The 24,917-nt window shown below is 40.2% G+C and overlaps 2 protein-coding genes across 5 annotated transcripts; one reads left to right on the top strand and one right to left on the bottom strand.

Annotated features, from left to right (window-relative positions):
- Nucleotides 1–693: 693 nt before the first annotated feature.
- Nucleotides 694–14,314, bottom strand: fam3a (FAM3 metabolism regulating signaling molecule A). 4 transcript variants are annotated; one of them, XM_066670862.1, is made up of 10 exons: nt 14,083–14,314; nt 10,904–10,967; nt 7,814–7,942; nt 5,886–5,909; nt 5,672–5,795; nt 5,355–5,413; nt 4,350–4,400; nt 4,076–4,160; nt 3,776–3,902; nt 694–2,640 (listed from the first exon to the last, which is right to left on the bottom strand). In XM_066670862.1, the coding sequence occupies exons 2-10, from the start codon at nt 10,914–10,916 to the stop codon at nt 2,542–2,544; spliced, it is 711 nt and encodes a 236-aa protein (XP_066526959.1). In that variant the 5' UTR covers nt 10,917–10,967; nt 14,083–14,314; the 3' UTR covers nt 694–2,541. The 4 variants fall into 4 exon arrangements, with proteins under 4 accessions (XP_066526959.1, XP_066526958.1, XP_066526956.1 ...); XM_066670861.1 differs by lacking the exon at nt 14,083–14,314 and adding an exon at nt 12,984–13,265; XM_066670859.1 differs by lacking the exon at nt 14,083–14,314 and adding an exon at nt 12,789–12,958.
- idh3g (isocitrate dehydrogenase (NAD(+)) 3 non-catalytic subunit gamma) lies at nt 13,933–22,914 on the top strand. Its single transcript, XM_066670858.1, has 14 exons — nt 13,933–14,155; nt 14,881–14,928; nt 15,228–15,239; nt 15,372–15,469; nt 17,199–17,314; nt 17,408–17,468; nt 17,897–18,029; nt 18,252–18,385; nt 19,421–19,523; nt 19,688–19,834; nt 20,003–20,097; nt 20,275–20,335; nt 21,604–21,709; nt 22,036–22,914. Exons 1-13 carry the CDS (start codon nt 14,075–14,077, stop codon nt 21,703–21,705), a joined length of 1,191 nt encoding a protein of 396 aa, XP_066526955.1. The 5' UTR covers nt 13,933–14,074; the 3' UTR covers nt 21,706–21,709; nt 22,036–22,914.
- Nucleotides 22,915–24,917: the final 2,003 nt, after the last annotated feature.

Here is a 24,917-nt window from a genome sequence, read left to right as displayed (position 1 = left end):
CTCACAAACAGTCACCCGGAGGAAACCCACGCAGACACAGGGAGAACACACCACACTCGTCACAGACAGTCACCCGGAGGAAACCCACACAAACACAGGGAGAACACACCACACTCGTCACAGACAGTCACCCGGAGGAAACCCACACAGACACAGGGAGAACACACCACACTCCTCACAGACAGTCATCCGGAGGAAACCCAGGCAGACACAGGGAGAACACACCACACTCGTCACAGACAGTCACCCGGAGGAAACCCACACAAACACAGGGAGAAAACACCACACTCCTCACAGACAGTCACCCGGAGGAAACCCACACAGACACAGGGAGAACACACCACACTCCTCACAGACAGTCACCCAGAGCGGGAATCAAACCCACAACCTCCAGGTCCCTGGAGCTTTGTCACTGCAACACTACCTTCTGCACCACTGTGCCACCCACAGTTTATTCAGATTACATTAAACAATTTGAACATGGGTAAAAACATAAAATAGATGGTAATATGCAGCTTATTTTATTTCCCCACTTGTCTAATTTTGCCAACTTTCACCAATGACAAAAACTATACAATATGTCCGTAAGTTCTCAGTAATACCTGATTAAAATTGTGTTTCAGACAAGTGAAAGTGTGCAATAAATCACATGAAACATTTTGAACACAACATTTTATTTCAGAAATTTCTGTTTTGATTTTTTTTCCTGAAATTAATTATACCCAATGTCAGTGCTTGCATTAATCCTGGAGCAGCAAATTGAGATTATCACTTGAAAAAGACATTGTTCTTCTCATCCAATGGAACCCAGCGGCACATTTCACAAATGTGCGTCACATCTGGTGAGTTGGACATGAGTTTATTTGTGTGTTTTTATGTGCTACCTTCAGTATGTAATGGCCTTCAGACCGAATTTTGCTAATTTCTGTCTGAGCCTTGTCCCGAATAAAACACTAAGCTCATGGAGTGTCCCTCAAAAAGTCTATACTGGGGTGACATCAACAACTTTCAGTCTAAAAGGGGCAGAAAAACGTAAGAGTGCTTGGCTTATAGGTTTATAAAGGCTCTGAAGCTGCCCGTGTGTAACTGCCTCTGTGGGTAAATTTGACCTAAATAAATCTATATTTGTATATTATTTAAATAAACTTTAATTATTGTTGTACATATAAATAGTTTTGATACGACTCATTTTGTTTATTAGGTGAGAGGTGAAGAATGGTGCAAAAACTGGGAGTTAACCAGGTTCAGTCTGTGGAAGCGGCTTTCTTATTTAGCCCTGCATTCCTAATGTAGACAAAATCATATTAGTTTATTTTATACTCTAACAACAACAAAGATTCTTAAATGTATGGCATTGTTTCACCTTTACACAAGCAACGCAGCAACTATTTAATTCACCAGACAGAAGTTCAGCAAATCAAAATGGTTCAGCACCTGTACTGAGTTCAGGCACAGTTCATTTGTGTCAAGTCTTATTAAACTCACAGCTCGCCATTTTTCAGATGCATCCATATTCCTTCTTCTCTATCGTCCTCTAGTGGTCAGGATCCGACACCTCCGCTGTCCATGGTGCTTGGAAAAATGACTGAACCCAAAAGTGCAAGTCATGATTCTTCTCAAGTTAAACTTTGAGTCTATGTAATGGCGTCTTCGTATTTTATTGCAATTATCCACGTAAAACACAGCACACACCCAGTGACCTATGAAAGTTGACAGGTACTATCCAAAACGCTAGTCTTTATCTTGGTGTCACAAACACTCACGTCAGTGATTTCCACAAGGCCACTCACACCAAATATGCACCACACGAAATTTAAAATTACAGCCTAAATTACATTCTTTGAGCAGTAATTCCCAATCCCACTCTTGTAGACCCCATTATTGTGCTTCCTCTAATCCATACACTTCACCCCGACCACCATCAGCTTGTGTTGAGCATGAGTGGATCACGTATGCCAAGGAAGACAAAGCACCAACGTGGAGTCAACAAGACCTAGATTGGGAACCCCTGGATTAGAGAACAGGCAAACCACATGTTATTGCATAGCAGAAGCTCTCCTGAACCCCAGTGGTCTGAAATGTCAGTACAGTTAGTCATTTAGAAACAAACTGAGCAGTAACAGATTATTAGAAGCAGAGAGCCATTAAACATTGAATAAAATACAAAACAACACAAGACTAACATTTCGCTTATTAGTGTTGTGTCCCTGATTAATATACATGACCTGGTTCCTCTATGAAATCCTTATACACGGAGCCCTTGGCAAGCATCTGGTTCTCACACCTCAGCAAAGGTTCTGTAGTCCATTCCCTCTTCTACTTGTAGAAACAACCAGATTACACCTCATTTGTCAATAAGATGACTACAGTTGACTACACTCTTCAGGACCAAAGATCCATCAGTCAAGAGGCCATTAAGGTAGTAGCATGATCCAAGAGGTCCCCACAGATATAACGGAATAATTTTGGTCGTGGATGATACTCCTGCTTAGTGAAAATAATGGCTTATTATATAGTTTGTTTCAGGCTCTTAGGCCGAGATTAGCTCTCTAGCGGAGCACGTAGAGGAATGCAGCCATCCATCTCCAAAGACTCAGGCCAGCCTTCGTATTTATTACTAGCTTTGTTGTTCTTCATTCGCTGGAAGAAGGAGAGAGAGAAAGAAGGAAGAGATTTAGATTAGATAGAGGAATGCTTCCGTTTACATGCCCACTTCTTTCCAAACATATTGGCACACCCACTACCCAAGTCTCATAAACTGGGGGCTCCTGCTTCTTTCCCAAGGAGCCATCTGAACTGCTCATTGTTCACCTGATGATAAAGGCTACTGTACATTTACTGTAACCTTATTCATTTATTCAGAATGTACTATTTATACACTTATATATATATTGCTCTTTGTCTATACACTGCTTTGTCTATACACTGCTCTTTGTTTATGCATTTTGCACTCCATAAATTAACTGAACGTTTTTTTAAAATGTACGAGATTTATCAAATGATCACTTTTATTGCTACTAAATTTTATATATTTTATATATTCCACTGTAATCATCCACAATTAGTCCCTCAAATGTTTTTGGGGTTTCATTTTATTTATTTGTTAATCTCTAAAGCTAAAGAATATGTTCCTATGCAGATAGAGATGGTGAATACATGAAGACATAACGATGCAGGTCCATTTTGTTTTTCAGACTGACACTACTTAATCAAGGTGTTTACTTGTAGATTCATTTCTTTATTCTTTGGATTCAAATCATTTCTTTGTTCATGCAAGTAGCTCTTTTACTGGTTGATGGTTTTAGGCTACTTTTTCACCATCTGGATTTAGACAGGTAAAAGCCTCCAAGTAAATTATTCTTTTAGAATTTATTACCAAACTCTAGTCCAGTTCTCCTTTGAAAAGGAAATGGTTGTTAGGACAGTGTGGTTGCGATGATCATGGTGGTCCTTCTGCTCGTCTGATCCACCCCGAAGTTATCTCTGTTTACGTGCTGCAGTAATAATCTAGCTTTTCCCAAACCTTCTCTAGGAGTACACCCTCAGAGCATGATTTAGTGTTTAAGGACCTTAATATGATTCTATATCTACAACTCAGAAACACTGTGATTGTTTCTTGGTGTAAGTCCAGTTTAGCAGGGAGACCACCACAATCACCACATTAGCTTGTGGCAATAGTTAGTGTCTACCCCTGAATGTACATCTCCTTGATGCATGCACCAGAAAAAGTCCAAACTGACCACCCTAAACACTGCCCCATTTTGGAAAAGCATACCTGCTCAAATGGGCTTTTGTTCTCTATGCCTTTGGCGCCCACAAATACCCAGCTGTCCCTGAAGGCCAGTTCTTTTACCGCTGTGCTTCCCAGCTCCTCAAACAGCCGCCGTGCTTCATCATTCATCCTGAAGGCCACAGGATGAATCCATCAATTCAAGGACATTTAACACAAAACCACACAGGGACTTCTACAGTAAACTATGAAGTAATCTCACATTTTCCACCCATTTACAGGCATTGGATTTAGCTACTCAGTGGGGCTCATATTGACGTATGCAAACAATATTTAGAACCGTACTTGGTGGCTGGGTCATCGAAAGAAGCCACTAACACTAGTGTTCCCTCATGGAGAGGTCTGAGAAACTTCAGGAGAAGAGTCACATCTGTGGAGAGGAATGAGAAATGTTCAGCCAGGGCCCAAAAGCTGTACATTTGCAGTTAATAACAGGAAGGTATTATGGTAGATCATGACAGTCACTGGTAGAAAATGACACTACTACTGTTACTGTGCAACAAATTGTCTAATGTCTAATATAACAACAAGGGGGGGGGGGGATGTAGAAGAAACTGACCTCCTTCCCACATGTCAAATGCCTTTGTTTCCAAAAGCTCCCCAGTGACCCCTGAAAAGAATGATTGCACAATTAACACATTCGGTGAAATCTGACTGAAGAATAATGTAATATAATAAATATGGTGTAGAACCAATTCAAAGGCTGTTAATGTATTCGCTTTGGTTCAGTTATGAAATAACTTTAGAGCAATTACAGTAACTGTTCTGTTCATTATAATTTCAAAGAATAAAATGAGCCGATTTTGTTCCACGTCTGACGTCAAGCAGAGGCTTTAAAATTGTACCACACCTTTAGGCGAGACTCTAATATCACACAGCCAATGACGATTTTAAACTGAGCAAAAGGAAGAACAGCACAGAGAAATAAGAGTACGTATAGACTAAGTATAATAGTGAAAATGGTGAAAACTATAAAGAAAGACAAAGCAAAAATGGCTACAACTTCTCCTACTGCTGTTCTCTGTATTCGGGTAAATAATGACGCGCTCTCATTTAAAGGAACAGGAGCTGAAACTGGTCATTCTGAACAGGGCTGATGTTTGTTCCTTGTGGTGTTTTGATCCAAGCATGTTGCAATAAAGGTGTACGTTTCCCCCTTTAAAGGATGATTGATGTTTGTCGCTCCTGGGGCAAAAGTAATTAGTGTAATTCATTTTTACACTGATTTTACACTAATTTTTTACATTTTAAAGCTTTCCTACCCTCCACCAAAAGATACATAGTGCAGTTTCTTCAGTGCTAAAACTGAAGTAGCAATGGCAGAGGCTCTATTCTCCCTATACCAGCTCAGCGGAGTATCACACAATGATTTTGAAGCTGTAATTTTAATGTATAAATATTGCATAGTGTTCCTTTAATTCAGACAATGGAATGATATTAAACAGTACAGCGCTGATTATTGAAATCTGTGGCAGGACAATACATATAATGTTCTGAACTTTCAACTGCTTAAACCTCATATCAGTTTCACATCTCAGTCTTACACAGATTTAGATCTTGTTACCATTTACTAAGGCAATGTTAAGTCCTCTCCCAACATTGTTCTTGACACTGCTGATGAGCCTAAAAACACACAGATGGTGGAACAGGTCAGAGTTTTACTCCCTAAAGCATTTTCAGGAAACAAGTTAAAGCAGCAGAACAGCACCCAGTGGAGTCACAGAGAGCAGTGATGTGGTAGAAACAGAAAGTAATGCATACTTGTATCATACTCCTAAAGAAAAGCTGGTAATGGTGGAAATGTGAAAGAAAAAAAAGAAGGTATGAGAATGGAAAGATGGAAATTTGCTTAGACAGACAGACAAAGATACACTGACTTACATCTTGTCCTCCAGACAAACTTTGGGGCCAATGACATTAGCAGCTCCAGACACTAAACGGAATGCGAGGTGTTTTGGAGGACACGGGGCAGACAGTCCACACTTGTACTTGCGCTGTCTTGGTTCTGGAAAGAAAACAAGGCAGAGGATATTATCATACGTTTATGAGAAAACATTTGGTTGATGCAATGGTAGAGAGAATGAGGTTATCCTACCTAGAGTGGGCTCCTCCTGCGCACCTGTGGAGCACAGTGTCACAAAAGTTCAGTAAAACAATCAGTTCAAAAGTACATACTTAAAAGTCCCACCCCAAATTCAGAAATCATAATCACAACTGCATGCTAAAATCTGACTAAAACAGCGTTACAAACCATTATTACCGAATACTAGTGTCTGTTACAACTAAGCTCCCAGAGTGGGCCAAAGTACAGAAAAACAATGGTTATGAACTATTTATGATAATCCCAATTTCTGCTAGTGACCCAGAATCTAGCCGTGTGTTAGTGTGAATATTTAAGACATTCTAAAATACAAATTGATATTTGAATCTTCCAAAACATCCTAAGTTTTATTTAAAAATAAAAGAGATCCTGGCAGAAATGACACCCATTGGATGGTTTAAAACATTAAAAGGCAACATGGGATAAAACGAGCTGTTCGGATTTTGTGCTGCGTCTTACGACAAGTGCAGATATTTTGGATTCGTCTCACCTCCTCTTCTAAGGCTCTCCAATCACATTTATGTGAGAGCACAAAGACTAGGTTAAACGGCTCAAAGCAAACACAATAAGCTTGGAGAAATAAGAGCACTGATTAAATACGGAGAAAATTCCGCCCCCTTCTCCTCTCTCCTCGGCTGTAGTTCTGAACTGAGCGGTGCCTCATTCTCAGAACAGGAGCTGAAAGCGGCTGCTCTGAACAGGGCTGTTCAAACGAGGAGAGCGCTGCTATGGTGTTTCATCCTTGTGGTATTTTGACCAAAGCATGTAACAGACGTTTCATTAAGACCCCAGAACAGTGTTCCCTTGTAATATAATACATCCCACTTGGTAACTAAATGGAAGTAAAACTCCAACACTAATAGATTATACAACTAGCATATTCATTCTATCATTCATTCATTATCTGTAACCGCTTTTCCAATTCAGGGTCGCGGTGGGTCCGGAGCCTACCCGGAATCACTGGGTGCAAGGCAGGAACACACCCTGGAGGGGGCGCTGTCCTTCGCAGGGCAACACACACACACCTTTGGACACTTTTTGAGTAGCCAATCCACCTACCAACGTGTTTTTGGAGTGTGAGAGGAAACCGGAACACCTCGGAGGAAACCCAAGCAGACACAGGGAGAACACACCACACTCCTCACAGACAGTCACCCAGAGGAAACCCAAGCAGACACAGAGAGAACACACCACACTCCTCACAGACAGTCACCCAGAGGAAACCCAAGCAGACACAGAGAGAACACACCACACTCCCCACAGACAGTCACCCAGAGGAAACCCAAGCAGACACAGGGAGAACACACCACACTCCTCACAGACAGTCACCCGGAGGAAACCCAAGCAGACACAGGGAGAACACACCACACTCCTCACAGACTGTCACCCGGAGGAAACCCAAGCAGACACAGGGAGAACACACCACACTCCTCACAGACAGTCAGTCGGAGGAAACCCACACAGACACAGGGTGAACACACCACACTCCTCACAGACAGTCACCCGGAGGAAACCCACGCAGACACAGGGACAACACACCACACTCCTCACAGACAGTCACCCGGAGGAAACCCACGCAGACACAGGGAGAACACACCACACTCCTCACAGACAGTCACCCAGGGGAAACCCACGCAGACACAGGGAGAACACACCACACTCCTCACAGACAGTCACCCGGAGGAAACCCACGCAGACACAGGGAGAACACACCACCCTCCTCACAGACAGTCACCTGGAGCGGGACTTACAACTAGCATATGTAGAACTAAAATTAGATGAATTAATATATGAAAAATATGCAACGGTTTTTAACATTCAACACCAATTTAATATTTTAACTTAATAATTTATATATTAATATCTTATAATATTCTTCTTTTCAAAGCCAAAATTGAAAAGACATAAGAATTTCCATTGACCTGAAAGAGTGAAATGCTCACCGCTAAAGAACATTTTCACTACAGAGTGGCCATCTCCTCCCAGTATGGAGCTTGCCAGAAGCCAAGTCAAGCCTATGAGAAGCACCACCACGACAGCACGCAGCGGCCCTACAACACAAAGAACAGGATACAGAACACATCAAATCAGCATGTCTTCTAAACCAAAGTCATTCATTCTTTTTTAAATCTAAAATAACTATCTTGTGCAAAGTTAGAAACCATGAGGCATTTGTTATTTTTACAACTAAAACAGCTACTGAGTCCAGTATATTATCTTCATAACACCCACAGCTCTTTCGTTTGAGCTGCAAATATTCTTCTTTTGTGTCTATGTTGTTTTCTCAGTAAGAGCTTCTTGACAGCACCACATACTTTTAGACCCTGTCTTCTCACCCTGCAGGAATGCACACAACAGTGGATTTTTCAAATCTGAATGGAGAGACGAGCTTGATTTTCTCCTGTTTCTGATATATTCATGTTTTGAGTGCAGTTTACTACATTAAAATAAAAGTCAATATTGTGATAATCATGATGCTCTGACTTGTTTACGTAATGGTGCCATAATAGGAAATGTGTTCTTTCCAGTCTGTCTGAGTGACCTCAGTCGTGTGGAGGTGGTGTGGTTACAGAATATCAGATGTAAATAAACCATGGTGTTATGTAAGAAACGAATAAAGTCTATAACGACAGAAGGTGAACCAAACAAATCTGTTACACCACCTCAAGCAGAAGCACCTGGTTGAGGATGAGCAAAACCAAAAATGCTGTTAGAACAGTTCAACACCCAAACAGATGCTACACTGACTCAGCACTGCAACTATTCTGTATGTGTTTAGTACGGTTACCTTTTGTATAATTGCTTTTTATGCGCGCACACAAAAGTTTCACTTTGGTTGTGCGACAGACAGAAAGTTACTGCTGTTTACAAAATAAGCACATGTCAACAGACCTTTTTGGTCACTTCTTCTGAAGGAGTGAAATACAGGGGGTCCTCGGCTTACGACGTTGATCCGTTCCTACGTCGCGTCGTAAACCGATTTTCGGTGTAAGTCAGAACATACGTACATACAAGCCTGTCTCATCCACGTTGAACACTTGTTCAGCACAGTAACCCTCCTCCCTAATTATCCCAAGCCGCGTTACCGTGTATTCTTCCGCCGCGCACCCCAAACACGAAGTTCGCGTTACGACGTTTACGACGCAAAAACAAGTCGATACAAGGCTTTATACAGTAAATGGGAGATGTGTCGTGACCACAAAACATCGTAACTCAGTAACCCGAGGGCCTCCTGTGTTAAAATTTTTATAATGCAATATATATTTACATTTTTAATATAAATATATATTGTTTCAATTTTGTTGCAATAGTGTGCTCTTGAAACTAGTAGAAGTGTATTTCAGTGTTTCATATCACCAAAATAACCCTGAAATATCATTTGATATACTATGAAATTATTATTTTAGGGCCATATTGCCCACACTATTACTACTTCCAATTTCTTTGTTTCTTTTCATATATATTTTTTTTAATTACTGTCTTTGAAACTTTGAATCTTTTCAAATATATTTCCTGAAAAGCCCGTTTTGACTGAACACTAAATATCTGAAGGGTGGTTGGTGACTTTGCATTGTGCCGAATAAGTCACCATGCTGTCAGTATACACACACAAAAAATAATAATAATAAAATTGCTATTTGCACAATACTGGTAGAACAGGTAAGGGTGACAGTGGATATCAACAGCATTTGGTGGTTCAGTGGTGCTGTCCTATCTCGGAGCATACCATTTTTACACAAAAAAAGGCCAGTTTACCAGAACAATTGATTATAGAAATAACAAAAATACTGCAAACTGTTGATTCCATGGAAGCATCACAGAGCCCAACCTCACAAACCTGTGGCTGCAAGGGTTCGTTCTAAACTCATTTCTGATATTTATTTTTATGATATTTGACTTAAGGAAATTACACAGAATGTGGTCATTAATTTCAGGTCATATTGAGGTCTAAAAGCGTTCAAAAGAGGAATAACATAACATCTGTTTTTTCATACACAATAATAAATTGCACAGTGTGGATTTAAATATTACAAACCCTTGCAAAAATTACTATAATTACGAATTAAAGGCAATGTTCAAGATTGTAATCAAGAAACTCTTTTTATAAAACTCAGATGTTCCCTCACCAATAGATAGCTTTCCAAATTGTTTACGTGTTCGAAATCGGTGTAATGTGTTTACGAAGCCCCAGTGTCTGTGAATGATTAAAAAACAAAGTGTCTCCATCCAGCATGCTAGGCTTCCGTCTCTCTCCCTTTCTCCCTAACTAAATTCAGAGGCATTAAAAAAACAGACAAAACAAGGAGATAAAAATAGAAGAAAATGATCAGCAGAAAGAAAACCACGCGGCTGTTCCTCGCATCATTAGTGTGAAACAATGTTTAACACTACACTTTAACACTACAAGTCTGAGTCAACTTCCACCAGTTGTTGCGAGGTAAACCTCAGCCAGTGGCAACAGATATACATGTTTTTTGGGGAAAAAAGGCAGGCATTATGTTCCTACTCCAAAAAAATCTACAATCTACTGTCTTGTTGGCTGGCATTGTCATGTTTGAAATATAAAATTGTGTGTGTGCATTCACTGACAAAGATGAGCTAAATGCAGAGTCTTGGTTTCAATTTCTCACTTTTTTTTTTTGTTTCCCCTTACAGGCACTCTAAAACTAAATAAGTACTTTAACTCTAGTTTTATCTCTTATACGTATTCAGCAAGTACAAATAGGAGCATCCAACTATTTAAGTAGTTCAGAAAAATTTACCTTCAAACAAAAAAGGGCTGGATATCAAACAGTAAAACTGTAGATTAGGCTAAGCCTTAAACAATTAGCTGAAGCTTATTCTAAGTTCATAAAACCAGCCCCATTCCGGTAATACATCTCCAACCATGAAACACATTGTCTAAAATGTCAAAATCATACAGTTTGAGCACACAAGAAAATAACAAATGACTTTCCTGTTCCATTGTTGTATACTTTAACCTCTATGTAGCCAGTCTAAAGTGTACACACCTGCCAGCCTCATGTTAGCAGGACGGCAAAACCGGAACAGGGCACCAGCCTTTGAATGAGTCTTCTGTTCAGAAAGAGAGAACACACACTAGTTATATATATATATACACACAAACACACACCTCTTACAGACAAAAGGCGTTCCTGGAACTGAGGTTTTCTTAAGGTTTAAGGTTTTCACTGACTGTGGAGCTACAACAACTCATCTTTGCTTCTGTATTGTGGTTGTAATTCAACTAAATTAACCAAGTTGAGTCATTTTTACACATTTTGCTTCCTCAAAACAATTATAACAATTATTTTTATTCTGTTGTGTCCCCACTGTGTTCATGGGCTGTCCCTTTAAAATCATGCTGCCAAGCTGTAGTCACGTGATTCTGCCCCTTATCTGCCACATGGAACCAACCTAAACTCTGAGGAAGTCCAAGCGACTCGAGCTCGTACCAAACAAAAAACATTTGATTTGGACGTGTTTTGCTTTGACTTTAATTAAGACGACGCCAAACAAATAGAAGTCAAATGTAAACGCTGAGAAAAAAACAGTTTCAGCCAAATCACAATCACACACCAAATATAAACAGTGCTCAGAAAACAAGAGAGGAACAAGCTCCCAGTGACATTAGAAAAATATCCCAGCTTTAACACTGAAGCGTATTTACAGCACAAGCCTCGTCACTGAACTGTGAGGGTCATAAACACACACACTAAATAATCGTTCATTAATCGTAAGTGTGGTGAAATGTACAATTAATCGTGATATTGATTTGCGCTCGTATTGCCCAGCACTATCAGTAACCCATTTTATATGTTCATTCACAATAACAAAGAAATGTATATCCTCACAACAAACCTGTAATGGGGAGGAATAATTCAGAGCAAAATATCTGTCCAAGCGCTGTATTAGGAACATCAGTAAAGCTACTCATTCATGCAGTTATCTAATCAGGTCAATAATATGACTTTCCTGGTTTGATTATTCATACAACTGCAGGCCCCCTGTGTTTTTACACAATACAGTCTCTAGATTTTACTCAGAATGCTGCCATTTAATATATAAATATATAATCCAGTGAGCAGCATTTGATGACATGGGTCAATGTTGAATGGCTGCATCTAGTTTGGCAGAAAGGCTACAGTACCTCAGATAACCACCCTGTATACATGTGGTGAGCAAAGCTTCTGGAGGCGGTGTAAGGGGATGAGGAATGTTTCCTTAGAACTCTTTGGGCTTTTTTTAATAACAATCATCATACGAAGGCCACAACGATACCGATGACCATGTGTAGGCCTTCATAGCCATAATTCGGCCATCTTCTAATGAGTTCAGGATTAATTAGTTCACTTAAAATCACTCTGAATTTGTTTAACAACGGTAACCATTTCCAATTTAAAAGTGTACTAGGTCCTTTCACCCAAGAGACTGTCTATGTTATTGTAGTAAAGTCGACCTCCAGCAGCCAAGCAGGGGAACAACAACCAAAAACAGCCCCTCAATGTCAGAGTGCATCATTTAGACAGGTATTCTCAGGCACTGGATAGACTTGTGCTGATGTTTCTGATAAAATAACTATTTAACCGTTATGTTACGTTATTTTACAGTTAATTTGTACTGCTTGGAGACTTAAAGAAATTCTACAAGTGCACCTTTATGTGGTTTTCCCTTATTATTAAACAATTGTATGGAAACGAATGACGATACAAAACCAAACAGCAGGTGGCGTAGTTTTGCCTTTTGCCTAATTACATGCAGCACAACTTCACAGATCAAACCGCGCAGAACCAACGGTACAATCCGGGGTACTAAACTCTTCATAAGGTTAACATAAATGCCACCGTTAGTGTACGTTCTCACTACTGACGCCGAGAGTACCTCGAAGCTGCTTACCTTATTAAGTTGGTAACAAAAGTTATGTGTCAAGGATAAAGTCGGTTCCGGCCGTAGAGTATATACCGTAAACACAGATAACGGCATTGGCTACATTTCCCTCATTTCCCCAGTCTGTCATGACCTCGAGGGCTGTTTACAGTCTGTTAAACCAGCTTTACATCAGAAAAGTCGACGAACAGTCGCCTGACAAACCTGGACCAGTGAAAACCGCTCCGTTTAAATGAGGAATGTGATCTTGTGGGCGGCAGAAGAGAGGAGAGGGGGGCTCCGGGGTCCTCAGCAGCTAGGATTAAGACATGTCTTCTCCGCGGCTCTGACTCCTGAACAAAACAAGGACTCCACAGCAGACAGACACCGCGGTGAACGGACCCCTCCGAGAACCACGGCTCGGCGTCCCGCAACGTTCCGGTTTGGATGGACTAACTACTACTGCGTCACGAAGCGCGCGCCCGAACCACGTGGGAACGAAGAACCGATTCCTGTGCACCGGTTCATTACAGTGAGCCGAAGTCAATGACTCGTTTCTGCACAAATCCAGAAAACATTGTAATTTCAAAATCCTGTTCTTTAAATTAAACACAATCCCGCACACATAAGACAAGTGGATTTCAGGAATAAAACATAAAGTACATTGTAGCAACGGGCGTTTTTAATGTCCAAATTTATATGGATGTTGAATGTTATTTAACTTTCTACCTGATGTAATAATAGTTAAATTGTATTTTTCGTTTGTTTTTTTTTTTGTTTGTTTGTTTGGGGTCAGGATTTCTTACATCATAATCCCCACGAGATTGACTCCTGTGGACTATGACGTAAGAAACCCTGACTTTCTGAATCCGCCCGTTTGAAAGTAGAATACTGCCATTTCAGACCAAAAATGCCAGGGGGCTGACTGCTTTGAATCATTTTTTTTTTTCACACGAATAATCTTCTAGTGTATAAACAGCACCACAATGACAGTCAACTACACTGAGCACTACACAGGGTGTGTTTAAGCCTCAAGTCAAACATGTTAAACAAGAAAAGAGCTGATGACACTGCTTGGGAACATTAGTTAGTTAGTGGAACAGCCCACAGGAAAGAGAAATACAAAGTGGAAAAGCAAAAACACAGTGTTGTTACATAGGAAATACACATTGGAGCTGGCAGACTGCAGTGTGGAAACTCCTGTACTGTTATAAATCTCAAACTGGCGGTTTGTTATGTGTAGACTCCAAATAAACACGCCCCGGAATCTGTTTCAACATGTGGCTTGGTCAAAGTGAATCCGACTCGGAGAGAAAATGGCTACCTCCAGAGCTTTGCTGTCTCTCTGTAGTCCTCTACGACCGGCGTGGGGAGGACGGCTGGGAAACACAGCCAAGGCAAGATAGTAGATTCATTCACTCCTGAATCGGACTGAGTTTGGTTTATTTATATTAAAAGCTGAAGCATCCACTGTAAAATATAGTGTAGCTGGAGCATGGCAGCTCTCCAGAAGCTTTGAGCAGTTAAACTTTAACCGTGGACATCAACAGGTTACTTATAGCTAGTTTAAGACGTAACGAATGACTATGTATAGCACTAAACATAAATTAAGAGAACATTTTGATGTAAAATAAGACGAGAGCAACAGCTTTAACATTAGCCGCACTGTAGGCGTTAGCTTCTTCCTGAAACACTTGTTGATGGATATGATTTAAAGGTGCACTAGGCATTTTTATTTCATTTTCTAACTACTACAATGAGCTGTAAAATATGAAGAACACGACTAAAAACTGTTATTTTAGCACAAGACATCAGCCTAAGTGTCTTCTTTGCCTGACAAAACCTCTAAAAACTAAACTCAGGGACAGTATCTTTGTTGTTGTTGTTCCTTTTCTTGGCCATTGGAGGTCGCCCTAACTAATGCATTATTTTATTGTCTGGTATTTGGGACCCACACATTCTGGTGGCTAGGTTGGTGAACTACACTAACACAGTACTCCAAAATTGCTTCTGGAGTGCAAAATTGCTTTAACACGACACTTTTTCAAAGCCAGACACCTTCAGATAATATCACACATAATGCTCACTTTCATTAGTAAGTGTTTAACACCTTTCTCCTCAGGGTTTTGGAGCAGTTGCCGCCAGTCAAAGAGATAGGTCCACACACACAGTAAGTTATGATTTCTCAACCTCTGGTCAATAGTGTTCACCCATGTTCTTTAATTTGTAGCATTTAGAATGATAATTTTAGCATATTATTTTTGTCCTTGTGTCAAATGGAATGGACCATGTCACATCAGATGACTTAACAGTTTAATTATGTAGAAATTTTAAAAAAAAAATCTTGCTGGGATATTTTTGAGTCTGTTTATTTTTTTATGTCAATGGATTTCTTACACACGTATTAGTGTGGCTAATTCTCTTTCATCTACCCTTCTTTCCACCTCCTGATGGTCATCATCACCCAAGGGTCGAAGCATAGTGAGTACCATTTTAACACTCTTTTTAGTAAATATTTGAAACATGCTCAAACACACAAACACAAGCTTTGTCGTAGTGTCATGAAGAAAGCTCATCGCAGTGATGTGAGTCTAATGGTGTTGGTATCCACAGCCTCCTCCCGCCCGGTATGGCGGCAGACACACGGTCACACTAATACCTGGAGATGGAATTGGTCCAGAACTGCTCAACCATGTTCGTGAACTCTTCAGGTCAGTCTACAGCTAGTTAACAATTTATTCTGTACACACATTCTGCACCTATACTTCTTAGCCTGTGTATCAGTTACACTTAATACCCACCACATGCACATTGTAGATATACAGTTACAGAGCTCAATCCACCTGTTATTCATCTAGCTTATTCTATACCTGTCTTAGTAAACTGGGTAAATATAAAACATTCATTCATTCATTGACTGTAAGCGCTTATCCAGGTCAGTGTCACGGTGGGTCCAGAGCCTACCCAGAATGGGTGGGGGCACCAGACCTTCGCAGGGCAAAACTCATTCACACATTCCCTCACACACTCACACCTATGGACACTTTTGAGTTGCCAATCCACCTACCAACGTATTTTTGGACTGTGGGAGGAAACCGGAGCACCCGGCGGTAACCCACGCAGACACAGAGAGAACACACCACACTCCTCACAGACAGTCACCCGGAGGAAACAGACACAGGGAGAACACACCACACTCCTCACAGACAGTCACTCAGAGGAAACCCACATAAACACAGGGAGAACACACAACACTCCTCACAGACAGTCACCCGGAGGAAACCCACGCAGACACAGGGAGAACACACCACACTCCTCACAGACAGTCACCCGGAGGAAACCCACGTAGACACAGAGAGAACACACCACACTCCTCACAGACAGTCACCTGGAGGAAAACCACGCAGACACAGAGAGAACACACCACACTCCTCACAGACAGTCACCCAGAGGAAAACCACGCAGACACAGAGAGAACACACCACACTCCTCACAGACAGTCACTCGGAGGAAACCCACGCAGACACAGGGAGAACACACCACACTCCTCACAGACAGTAAACCCGAGCAGGACTCGAACCCACAACCTCCAGGTTGCTGTGCCACTACGTGCTGCGCCACCGTGCCGCCCTAAATAGAAAACATGTAATTCAGGTGTAAAATGTAGTCTTTTATAAATAACATTTCCTCATTCCTAATCCAAAATAACTTTTTAATTCAAAATCTGGAGTAGGTAATTTTGTAGTGACCAGAAAGTGTAGGCCACTTTTTGAAACTGTCCAGCTGTAGAGTCCCACCACTACCTTTAGCCCTCCTCCCCAGTACACATTTACACACACTGCCTGACTACAGCTGGATGGGTCCATGTGCTTTAGAGAGGAACTCAATATTTTCTCTTTCTATTTTTTCTTTGTTTAACAGAAATCTACTGCAGGGATTAGAGTAAATTTCTCTGCTATTCTTGTGCAAATAGTTTCAGCAATATGTATAGAGCTGTGTGAAGGACTCTGCACACACACATTATACTGAGCATGCGCATGTGGGGCAGGTCCCGGGCTAGTCTGATCTTTCGAGTTGGACAAAATGAGCTGACTGGAAAGTGAACCGAGTTTATTACAGTTCTGTTGTTCTCACAGATAAAAATAATAATAATTAAAAAACAAATTGAAGTTATTAGAGCTGTTAAAAAATATAACAAAAATGCTTAAAAATAAATGACCTAATCCAGCTTTAATAACTGGTGCATACCCAGCTTGTCCTTGTTTGAGCGTTTTTAGATAAAGCATATATTCCAAACCGCCCCAGAACATGATACATAATTCTATACAATTGTATTTACATGTTTTCCCTTTCAGCATTTGACAGACTACCAAAGAGCATAATCTGAATAGCCTGAATAATCTGTGTGGCCTGAACGCCCCATTCTTCATTTCACTGCAGGTTCAGCTGTGTTCCAGTGGACTTTGAGGTTGTTAATGTCAATTCTTCTTCAACTAATGAGGACGAAATCCACAATGCCATCACAGCTATTCGCCGTAATGGAGTTGCCCTGAAGGGTCAGTGCACTGTTTTGTAACGGTACATGTTTATCAGTGCTTACCGGTGGTGTCCAAATACTCACTACGTAATGAATTGTTCTGTATTTGTAGGAAACATTGAAACAAACCATACACTGCCCCCTTCACACAAGTCCAGGAACAATCTTCTACGGTAAGGCATGTGTGTTTCCATGGTAACCATAGTTGCCATCAAAGGACAGAGTGGGAGATTATTTAAACTGGGAATTACAATTATAGATTACACAAATGTTTTAAAATAATTTGTAAGCCTTATAGAAAATGTACAGCAACAAATAAATAGAGAGCTAGCCACTAATGGGCTAAAGGGCACCATTTCTGTATCTTTATTAGAGTGTATTAAGGTTTCTAAATGCTCTCTTCCCCCAGATCTTTGTGGAAACGATCGACTGCTTGATTTAATTTGATAGCTGATGTCTAATAACACAGAGGCTTTAACATGATTTGGCAAGGGCCTGTCTCAAGCTGTGAATTCAACCCAGTTTCACCTCTCACCCTCATTGCCTCCTCTCTTTTCATTCTAATGTATTTTATTTGTCTCCCTCTCTCACTGTCGAACAGCACCAGTTTAGATCTGTACGCCAATGTGATGCACTGCCAGTCTCTCCCCGGAGTGCAGACACGCTACAAGAACATCGACATCATCATCATCAGGGAGAACACAGAGGGCGAGTACAGCAGCCTGGAGCATGAGGTAAACACTTCCCCTAATCACTATTCACAAGATCCTGCCTCCACACACACTTTTCTGTATTTAGCCTTCTGCTCAGTTGAAATCAGCTGATTAAAAATAGACTTTTATTGTAATTTATTGGCTGTTGTAATTATTATACACTGAACCTACACCAGCTGCCCATGTCATTTTGTCACTTGTAACAGTATTTTAATGGAGTTTTGTCCTGGGTTGCTGTGTCAGAGTGTACCTGGTGTGGTTGAATCTCTGAAGATCATCACACGGAACAACTCTCTGCGTATTGCTGACTACGCCTTCAGACTGGCCAGAGAGAAGGGACGACGCAGAGTCACAGCCGTGCACAAGGCCAACATCATGTGAGTCAGCGCTGAGTGCATTTTGTCCCGAACCCTTATTCATCAGTTTTATATGAAAACCCCCAAGAGACAAACAACCACACTGGGCGGCACAGTGGCTTAGTGATTAGCATGTTCGCCTCCCAGCGCTGGGATCTTGGGTTCAAGTCCCATCTGGGTGGAGTTTCCATGTTCTCCCTGTGTCTGCATGGGTTTCCTCCGGGGGCTCTGGTTTCCTCCCACAGTCCAAAAACATGGGGGTTAATTGTAGGTGTAGGTGAATTGGCTTCTCTAATAACTGTCTTCTCATGTGAGTGAATGAGTGTGTATGTGAATGAATGTCAGTATGTGTGAGTGAATGTGTGTGTGCGCCCAGATATGGATTGGTGCTCTATCCTGGGTTAAACCCTAGTGCCCGATCCAGTCCTCCAGGTGGACGGTCGTTCCTGGTCGAGAGTACGCTGTGCACGTTTGGCTGCCGCTTCTCGCCAGTGTGTGTGTGGATTGAGCGTTCTGAGCAGTGTGGATTGTAAAGCGTCCTTGGGTGTCTAGAAAGGTGCTATATAAGTGTAAAGATATATACATACTGAACGACCACCAAACTATTTATCATCTGATTTTTTGGAACTAGCAGATATTTGTGCGCAGTTGATGAATCAGCTTCAGGGTGTGAACTCCAGGCTTCCTGCCTGAGCCTAATTTACCAATAATATACATAAAGCAAGCCCTAATGTTTTGAGATTGAGCAAATGAAAAGATGGAATTCTGAGGGTCGGGACCCACCTGCTCAGGTTGTGAGTTGACTGCTCTTATACTGAGCTAGAGGACAAGCAAGAAGTGCAGTGTTCCCAGTTCCCAATTGTATAGTGTTAAATTATGACTGGAACGGTTCCTGTTTAGTATTTCTGCCCTACTTTCTCTCTTTGGGGAGGGAGAATATATATTATTAAACGTGCATCAGGTTATGAACTTACCACCTGAGCTGTGACCAGACTTGTGGATTGAGATCTGCCCTCTGCCTCTCTCTAACGGCCTTTCATTGGCTGTCCTAATCAGGAAACTGGCTGATGGGCTCTTTCTCCAGTGCTGTAAGGAGGTGGCCTCTGGATACCCTGACATTGCCTTTGACAGCATGATTGTTGATAACACCACCATGCAGGTAAGTGTTTGGAAGTTTAATAATAGAATGCCACCCACTGTGTCCTAATGTAAGCTGTGATGTGTACTGTAGAGTCAGAGAGTGTTTAAGAATATGATTAGAGAAACGGTTCCACAGAGGACCTTTTCAGCTGATGCAGTGTTCTTGCCTGCTCTGTGTTTCAGCTTGTTTCCAAGCCCAATCAGTTTGATGTCATGGTGATGCCTAATCTCTATGGTAACGTTGTCAGCAATGTGTGCGCTGGGCTGGTGGGAGGACCTGGCCTTGTACCTGGAGCAAACTATGGCCAAGATTACGCTGTATTTGAAACAGTGAGTGCACATTAGTCAATGTCATTCAGTACTTAATGATAACAATAATGAAAAATTGAAATAAATAAATAAGAGTATTTTAATTAATGACTAGGCTAATATTACCCATATAAATAGATGGGCAAGGAATTGATTGGAGTGGGGTGTGTTTTGTTATTTTTTTGTTAGGCCACTAGGAACACTGGAAAGAGCATTGCTGGCCGAAACATCGCCAACCCTGTTGCAATGCTACTGGCCAGTTGTCTCATGCTGGACCACGTCAAGTAAGTTTATCTATTCTGGCGCATGACAAATCTCATATGTTTTGCCACGTCTTACAACAGTAAAGTGTATTGAGATTCTTGAAACAGTTCAGCATGAACATAACCTTAAATTCTCTGATTAAATCAAATGCTAACAATGATTCAACGAGTGTAATTTGTGCTTTTCTTCTTCCCTAGACTTCACGAGTACGCCAGTATGATCCGTAGCGCTATTCTCTCCACAATGAACGAAGCTCAGGTACAGCACTCTCACACTGCAGCTACCAGGGAACAGACCCTGAAGACTTGCTCCCAAGATAAAAGCATGACCCTGGTGGACTTGTATGACAGGTTCTTTTGTATAATCCGCAGGTTTTGAGCAGAGCTCCTACTTAACCAGATCATATGGGTAGACGTGCTTTCGTTTGACAGAGATTTATACGCATCGATGGTCCTGTACCAGGGAGCTTTATTTTTATGTAAACAAAGCTCCCAGGTGCAGCACCTTCACTGGCCTCACTTCAGTGTGTTATCTGCTGTTGCTATCCCATAGCAACTTAGCTTGCCCTTTAATTAGCCCCGTAAATTTCCAGACATTAAGGCAAGCTACGGTGAGCTTGGAAAAGCATGCCTACTCATCATTTGAATAGCATGGCTTAGCAGGGCAGATTAAATTTGCAAGTAAATGATTTTGTTTAAAGGCAGTTTCCTTAACGACAACAAGTGGGTTCACCATTTCATATCCCAGTGTTTTATAATTTGCAATATTTCTAAATTCTGGTTCATTCCTTCAAGAATGAGCAATGATGGCAGTTTGGAGGAAAAAATTGATTCTTAACCACATTCAAACATACCACGGGGTTCAGAAATCTGACTGGATCTGAATCAGTTTGGAAATGCTTCAGCTTTTTATTCCTTTCTAATACATATATTTTATTACACATAATAATACCTACATAACTATTTGACCAAGGATTTTAATTGGTTAAAAAAAATAATTAAAAAATTAAGAAGGACCAAATAATTGGTCCTTCTTTGTGCCCAGTGACTCTAAGTGGACATTGGACCCCTGCAGCATTGATCAGGGTGATCATGTGGCATGTTCCTCTTTTAAATTGATAGCAGCATGCACTCAAAAGTTAGAGTCTGTCAAATCCACAGTCATCAGAACATGCTTCGCTGTAAAAGACTAAAACCTTTTGTTCAAGGACATATTCTATGTAAATAATATGTTTACATCTGAATGGAGACCTAGAAATAATGCTGGATCTTTTTTTTAAGTCTTTAAGCCTAAACTATGCTATAGGTTTTTGTTTTGTTAGAAAGTTCCATTAATAAATCTAGCTCTAGAATTTAAATAAAGGTTTAAATAAACAGGTACTTTTACTTTAAATTAGCTGTTGAGGGTTCACTGTTGCTCACTGTATCAATAACCACTGTAAAAATGACACTAATGAACACTATTGTTTTTAAACATGTTTTATTTTACTGAAAAAAAATACATTTGTTTTGCTCTCTGTGTTGTAGTTGCACACTGCAGACATCGGGGGGCAGGGCACTACATCTGAAGTTGTGCAGTCTGTCATGAGGAACATCCAGAGCGGAGGACCTCTCACCACCGAGCTGTGATCCAGTAATTTAAAACCATTTCCACTTTGCACGATATTGATCTTATTCTAGTACTTGTTCCACTATTTATTCTGCACCAATTCTCACGATGAGTGGTTTGGGTTGTTTTAAAAGTAGAAGAGCAAGTTTGTATAAAGTAAGAAGGGAAACAGGGAAGCGGGTGTGTTTTTAGAAACCAAAACCATTTCCTGCAAGGTGTGTGCCCTAATGCTTCTCGTAACCTGGCCTTTTGGTGTCAGCATGCTCCTTTTTTTATCTTAAAGGTTTAATTTCATGCAATCTCAATTCTCCTCTTCAATTGTTGATGAAAACAGTTTTTTTCTTCCACAGATGGTCTGGCTTCTTGAGGACATCCCCACTACACTTCCAAAAAAATCTTTGAGCTATTTAGTCAGTTTTTTAAATCTGAGAGGGATTTGAGAGAGGGTTAACATTTATACTGTTTATATCAGAAGGCAGGGTATAGTGGAAGGCTTGAGTGTTGATTTGGATCCTGTTTATTTAGTATTATAGCCCTCTGCTTGGTTAGGTTTCCATCTTGGGTCAGCTTTATACTACTCAAGATATGTATCTAAACGGTTATTTATTTTGAGGACCCCATTAAAACTAGAAATCAAAAATACATTCCATGATAAGCACACGTGCACCTGCCAGAACAGGTTAAGTGTAGGCACACTATGTTTCAGTGTACTGACAAGACTTAGTGATGGTGTATGAGTTGTTTCATTATGGCATCCCCTTATGCACAAAGTTGTATGCCAATATTATTTGATTATTGAGTTTTATTCGTGATTACTTAATAAGGTTAAACAAAGACTGTTATGTTCAAACCAAATTCACAGCATGAATTCCCTCAAGTGACATTTTACACTTCATTCGATACTGTTCTTTAATAAATTTGATGCATAAAGTTTGTTGTATTCAAATCAATTCAGTGTTTTCCTTGCACAAATATACTGTATACTCTGTACACTGTAACTACTCCAGTATAATACTTCTGACCTGAAGTATTCTGTATTAAGACCTGTATTAGCCTCCTTGCTGATCTTGTATTTGCACAATAGCCTGGTGTAAAACCTGGATTAAAACCTGGATTTTATGGTTTCACACATGTTCTGCCACGTATATGTGGCAAGAGATGCTAATAATGATGCTAATGATGATAATAAAATGGCTCCTTAACTCATTTGTTTTGTGCTGAAATATCTTCTTACTCTTCTGTTGATGACAGCCTTTTCAAAGAGTTGAAACTCTGGTAGCAGAGTATTTTCTAAGTTGTTAACTCAAGGACAGGGCACAGGGGATACATTTTAATTAAAGCAGAAATTGTTCTCTTATTCCTGGAGACCTACCCTGCTTTGTTTTGGCAGCTGAAGAACACCAAACTCTGGGTTTCTGTGCCTGCTCAAATTGCTCTTGAGAAATACCCCTGTAGGAGACAGTTAGCTGAGAACAGCTGCCAAACATTCTTACCAAGAAGATTTTGTTTGAGTCTCTGCCAGGTTCTCTGTTCTTCTGTGCGTATTTGGAGGCTGTATGGTTTAGCACACATACCCATATGCTGTTGTCTAAGTCGGGTAGGGATTGGAGAAATTAAAGGAACACCTTGACCAAACATGCTAATGTGGCTAACAGTGTACAGAAGCCATTAATTAAAATGATGCTACATGCATAATGCTAGTTGCTGGTTCATATGTTTTTATTTGTTGTGAGTACAATTTTGAGGGAAGCTATTTTACTGAACTGCTCCTTTGCAACAGTGTGTGTACTGTTAAAAGAAATGCTAAATGTCCCGCTGGGGGTGGTGTTCTTGAGCCAGGCTCTTGTTAATGCAAGTGAAAAATAAAGCCCAACAGGCCTTTGCCTGAATATAAACACCAATGAGAGTCTGGAGTGTTTCAGACCTGCTTACTAGGGGGCAGTCATCAACAACTAAAATGATGAATGTGGCACTATTCTTGAGAGTTATGTATGGCACTCCTCCACACCAGCAAACCCACTCTACTATTCCTCCATTATGTGAGACAGTGAAACCCCACCACATAATTACAGCAATTAGTCGCTAACTCGTGTTAACACTGAAACAAATGAATGCACATGGACCTTTGGGAGCAAAACAGTGAAGTTACTGTGGTCTGTTCACATGCACTCCCTGTTCTCTGTTGAGAGAGAAATTAAAATGCCACATTATATTTAAAGTAATAGACATGCTGAACACACCAGAAGCAAGCTTTTTCCTTTTTTTAGCACTGCCTTAATGTATCATAACATATGAGTCATAAGGTCGTACCCTTGAGACATGTTTCTTAATAAAGCAGTTTTTTAAATTCCTGAAGCCATTTTCAAGGAACAGTCTGAAATCGTAATCATAATAGACAAAATCTGCCTGATTAGGGAAATGTGAAAATTAGCTTTAGATAAATTCACATTTCCATTAAAGCATTAAAAAATACTACAAAGAATTTTCTTTTAAAATGAATATAAATTTTAGCTATATTAAATTAAATTTGGTTAGATCTCTAAGACTTGTGGTTACTTTAGAAGAAGGAGGATTTAAACTGACAAAGGAAATTCCTTAGAAGTCCTGGCAAATATTATGTTCTGGTTTTTGAAAATACCTTCTATATAAATAAATATATACAAATATATATAAATTAAATGATTTGCTTTTTTTTACCGTTCAGATCAAGTACAGAAATTAAATTAAATAGTGGAGTAAATTAATGTTGATGAAAAATTTATGGAAAAACTTTGTCATTCTCATTTCAAAAACAAACACAAATCTAAAAACAAAATGTAGTTTTAAACTCAACATTTTAGAAAGAATATTAAAACTTATCCAAAAAGGAAATTCAACACAGAATGTGGCAAAACATGTTAGTTGTTCCCAACAATTGAAGAGAAAACTCATAAACAATGTGTAATAAATAGAAAATGAACCAATAAATGGATTTTAAAAATCGGCAGCAATAGGCTGCTAATTTATGGCAGAACTGTAAGATGTCGACATCTTAAATGGCATGGCCTTTACAGATGGAAAAAACAGATGAAAACCAGCACTAACACCAAAACAGAAGAAAACGAGATTACAGAGGACTGAACAGAAGCAGGAACTAATGAATAGTGATGCACTTAACACCTAAATCACTACCTTTAACTACCAAGGACTACTGAATTATCACGCCATAAATAATAGTGAACTAATAATTATA

This window comes from Hoplias malabaricus, chromosome 5, assembly GCF_029633855.1.
Source record: "Hoplias malabaricus isolate fHopMal1 chromosome 5, fHopMal1.hap1, whole genome shotgun sequence".
NCBI lineage: Eukaryota > Metazoa > Chordata > Actinopteri > Characiformes > Erythrinidae > Hoplias > Hoplias malabaricus.
Note: the sequence above shows the minus strand (reverse complement) of the source record. Positions and strands in the feature narration are given on the sequence as shown.